Source organism: Portunus trituberculatus, chromosome 48 (genome assembly GCF_017591435.1).
Source record: "Portunus trituberculatus isolate SZX2019 chromosome 48, ASM1759143v1, whole genome shotgun sequence".
Lineage (NCBI taxonomy): Eukaryota > Metazoa > Arthropoda > Malacostraca > Decapoda > Portunidae > Portunus > Portunus trituberculatus.
Window position 1 is genome coordinate 12,538,949 of NC_059302.1, and position 5,000 is coordinate 12,543,948.

The 5,000-nt window shown below is 50.5% G+C and overlaps 1 protein-coding gene across 1 annotated transcript in view; it reads left to right on the plus strand.

Annotated features, from left to right (window-relative positions):
• Window positions 1-4,139: 4,139 nt before the first annotated feature.
• LOC123498858 (protein lin-28 homolog) overlaps window positions 4,140-5,000 on the plus strand; it is an 86,112-nt gene continuing 85,251 nt past the window's right edge. Inside the window, exon 1 of the mRNA XM_045246336.1 lies at window positions 4,140-4,227. Within this exon, the coding sequence (XP_045102271.1) occupies window positions 4,218-4,227 (10 nt within the window). The 5' untranslated portion in view covers window positions 4,140-4,217. The remainder of the gene's footprint in view (window positions 4,228-5,000) is intronic.

Consider the following 5,000-nt stretch of genomic DNA (forward strand, 5'->3'; position numbering starts at 1 on the left):
GTGTGTGGGGAACGGCAGCAAAATTCTTGGAGTGCAGCTGCAAGGAATGAGGGAAAAATCCTAACATGCATGCCATAGTTGAGAATACAAAGCAGCATCTCCACACATATGGGCAGGTAATAACACAAACATCACAATTGGCAACCTAACTTGCTGCTCACCGTCCGTACCTCACTCTCATTGTGCGATTCTTGGCCGTCTTGAGGATTTACTCCGCCAAGCTCATTACTGAACGCTCACTGACACCTCTCCACGCACTCTACCCGTACACTCCACCACGCCACCCATCCACCACACCGCCGCCACCACCGCACCGCATCACCGCTACCATCACTCACGCAACAAAGCACAATCGCGGAGTGAAAAATAGATGGATAACAAATAACTAGCGAAGCCTAAGTCAGAGTCGACGCAAGAGGTGAGACGCGTCAATTGTCCGGCGTCAGCACAGGAAAAGGTCCACCGGCACAGCTACGCCTCCGCCTCATTTGTAACTTTTGTCCTTTCTGTCTAGCGCGGCAGTAAGGGAGGAGCTGGAGGGTCGCGTGCAGGACAGGACTGGACCCCCCTCTTCGTTACCCGCGGCGCCTGAGTCCCCGGGCATCACAAGGCATTGGCTAGTGGTTGTTTGTGTGGATGATGATGTATGATTGTATTATGTGTGAATAGATTTCATGTATCGTGATATTTTGTTGTGAAGGCAGTTTTTAATCCTCTATGCAAGTCAGCTATAGAATTGTCACTATTATTATTATTATTATTATTATTATTATTATTATTATTATTATTATTATTAGCAATCGTAGTGTGAAGAAAAACGTTTTGTTATTATGCTGTGTAACTCTCACCTCAGTTTTAGATTAAGTAAAGTGAGGCCCTGACCTCATTCAGGAAAAAAAAAAAAACATCATTGATATACAAGAAATTCAAATCTGCCTGTCATAGGAAAATTACCAGAAAATTATCCGCCATATTAATGCCCGGGCGTGAATGAAATACAGGACAGCCACGAGGACTCAGGAAGCCATCGTCATTATCTTTCCTGCCACTTTATTTCTCACACTTCAGGTTATGTCCATGTTCCTGCCAGCTCTCCTCCAGCGGGCCGGGCTGCGCGCACCACAGCACACGAGAGGAAGGCATCGTGACGCCCTCCATAATTGTATACAGTACTTCTAGGTGTACTGGCGACGACACAGGAGCCTGATGTGTTCCCTGGGGCGGTGCTGTGACGGACCTTCGGGGCTTATAGATGGCGCGCGCGCGCGCGCTCACACACACACACACACACACACACACACACACACACACACACACACACACACACACACACACACACGGTAGCTCAGTGGTTAGAGCACTGGCTTCACAAGCCAGAGGACCGGTGTTCGATTCCCCGGCCGGGTGGAGATATTTGGGTGTGTCTCCTTTCACGTGTAGCCCCTGTTCACCTAGCAGTGAGTAGGTACGGGATGTAAATCGAGGAGTTGTGACCTTGTTGTCCCGGTGTGTGGTGTGTGCCTGGTCTCAGGCCTATCCGAAGATCGGAAATAATGAGCTCTGAGCTCGTTCCGTAGGGTAACGTCTGGCTGTCTCGTCAGAGACTGCAGCAGATCAAACAGTGAAAACACACACACACACACACACACACACACACACACACACACACACACACACACACACACACTATAGATACTACTTTCACTACCACCGCCACCCACCACCACGACCGCCACTCACCACCACCCACCGTCTTCACCGTCTCCCTGAGGACCTCCGGGATAGACAAATCTATTCTTACCTGAAATAACGGGTGTGCGCTGAAAAAAAGGTTGATTATAGAGTGACAGGTAAACAGCGGCTGGGTAATGGAGTGGCTGACTGAGTGGTTCACGGCGCACAATAGAATGACGTGATGTGAGCCGGCCTGGAGGAGGGATGGCCGTCGTGATGACAGTAGTGAGAGACGCCCATCATTGCCATGACAGAGGCATTGCGCTGATGACGAGGAGGAGCCACGCTGCTGAGAGGAACAGGAGCTAGGAGGAGGAGGAGCGACAGTACTGAGGTGAGGAGTATCGTGATCGAGAAGAGGAGGAACATGCAGGAACGACAGTATACTGAGACCAATATGAGAAAAGCGGCTGCGGTAGTACACACATATGAAGGAGGAGGAGGAGGAAGAAGAAGAAGAAGAAGAAGAAGAAGAAGAAGAAGAAGAAGAAGAAGAAGAAGAAGAAGAAGAAGAAGAAGAAGAAGAAGAAGAGGAAGAGGAAGAGGAGGAGGAGGAGGAGGAGGAGGAGGAGGAGAAGAAGGAGAAAGACGACAAAGACTATGTAGAAATCAGTAGGAGGAGGAATAGAAGAGAAAGACGACAACGACAATGGTACAGTGACTAAGAAGAGGAAGAGAGTAACGACTATACAGTATAAAGATAGAGGAAGAAGACGAAGGCAGTACAAAAAGAAAGAGAAAGATAAAGAAGAGGGCAAAGACAGTAGAAGGATTGAATATAATAGAAGAGCCACAAAATTGCGAAAAGGAAGAAGAGAATGATAAGAACTAAAAAAAATATTGAGGCGATTGAAATACAATGGGAGGAGACGAGGTGACTGAAGGACGATCATAACTATTGTTAATTGTATTGAATTATCCAGTATAAATTGGTCTCTCTCTCTCTCTCTCTCTCTCTCTCTCTCTCTCTCTCTCTCTCTCTCAGCGGCAAGAAGAAAACACCTATTTTTTTTTTTTTTTTAATTGGAAGGATACTGTATATATATGTTTTGAAACGCATTGGTATTCTTCTGTGACTCAGGAATCGCACAGGTTTACTCATCATTATTTAGGTGCTAGTTAGTGTAATCATTAATGTTTGTGGTGTGTTTTTACAAGTCTATTGGTGCCCAAGTATGTTTAGTTTGCCTCGTTTTACCTCATTGTCGTTATTATGCATGGTATTTTGTTTTATCTTCTAAGTTGTTTGTAACTATGGTTTGATTTGAGTTGAATCTCTCTGCTAAGTGTCTTTTGTTAGGCTCATTTTCCTCTGTGAAAAATTTGGTTATTATTAGCATTATTTTCCATGCCGGCATTGGCGAGCGCTGCTCGTCTCCTTCATAGACAAACTGATGGACATTTTCTTCCCCACGGTAATGAAGCTGAGAAGGCAAGCATCACAAATATGAGCCGCATTAGCATTATAACATAAGTCTGCCAGAGGAGCATTAAGTCCAACAATGGTAGGCGAGTGTGTTCGAGCGTGGCCCAGCAGAGTGGTGGGGCTGTAGAGGCTGGGCTGTGTGGTGCAGTAGACTCGTCACCTCCCTGCCACCGCACGTCCCCGTGTCCCCACGAAGCAGCATGGCCGAGCAACATGGCGGTGGGCGGTGGTGGTCTCGGTACCCTGTCTTGCATCGCCTCTCATGCCGCCACACCTGCCCTGCAACATTACCAATGGTAGGCATCGATGCTCGCAATTGCTACACCACGGCTTGCAATTGGCCGCGGTCTGGGGAGCTTCGTGGCGGCGGCGCTTCCCATTGGTTGTTCGCCTCGTGCACAAAGCCGCGCTGGCACCTCTCACTGGCCAGAGGAATGAGAGTTGTGTGGCGCCTCTTGCAAGTTTTGGCGGCATCTCCTCTCCCTTTTTCAAGTGTTGCTGTGGTCGGTGGCCCTCCGTGCAGGCCATTCCGCTGGGTGCCGTCGGGATGGAGGGCGAGGGAGGCCGAAACAGGCTCACAGCAGTCAAGGTTACATTCCCTAGTACGCGACCGCTCTCGTAGAAGGGGAGGGCACTCGCGGGAGCCCGGTGAGCCTTACGCGCCCTGCAGTAGGGATTATTTTGACCCCGCCACGAGAGGCTGGGCGGGGACACGGAAATCTGTGTGGTGGTGGAAGGTAAATTTTATATATATCCTATTTTACTTCTCATTGTATTCTAGGGAAAGTGGAGAAAGCACCACAGGGACCAGTTGTAGGCGTGATTATGGCTCAGGTGGCAAAGGCAGATTGCTGAGCAAAGAGTGGGCGGGGCGGCAGGACGTGGTGCAATTGTTGCGATCATCGTGTTCCGCCATGTGAGGGGCATCCTTGATGACGGCGGGAGTGATGCTGGGTTAGTGCGAGAGGAGAGCCGCGTGAGGAGGGAAGTGTTTGTTGTGTTGGTTTTGGCGCGTGTGGCGGGCTGTTCCAGTCGCCAGGAGCCCTGGCGTCCTAGCATGGCAGAGGGTAATGTATCCTGTACTTTTGTATCCTTGTGACACACATCCTTATCTGGCTCCTCTCGCCCGTCCTTCCTCCAATTTCTAGGGTTGATGCCCTCTAACTGGATATTACGCACTACTTAAGTGGTCGATGTGGCTTTTGAGCACCATCCCGGGCGAGGCCACGCCAGCATCGTGCTCCGTGCCCCGCGCCAGGCCTTGCTGAAGTGGGCCAAGACGCAACAGGCACCCACGTGGCCTACGGAAGGAGTAAAGTATTGATCAGGCCAGGAACGCAGGTCCTTGGTTGACTCATGCGCCCGGAGTCCTTTTCCCCATAGGCGTAGTGGAGCTGCTGCCGGGGACGTTGGCAGTGTTTCTGTTGGCGGGCTGAGAGGTGGCGAGCCGCGGCCTTCGCTGCGGCACCTGAGCAGAGGCAGGAGGCCTGCTGGCAAGAGGATAGACCGCGCAGAGGGACGAGGCAGGACCTTGAGCCTTGCGTCATTCCTGGACGGGTCGCGGCCACCCATCCTCGCCTCCCGGCCATCTTCCCACACAGGAAAGTCAATTCTTGGAAACTACGCCTGATTTCCGAGGAGTTTCCGAGGTGCGAGTGTGGCAGTGGCGGCCAGGTCGTGTCGGGAGGGCGGATATGGCTGTGGCAGGGCTGTGGAGGTAGTGCTCGGCTCAAGCCTTGAGGTGTAGTGGTGGTGATGTCTGGTAATGATGAATTAACGATTTATTGACGTTTTAGGAAACAGTCAAGCTTTGCATGCAAAAATAAAATTGTGCTCTTCC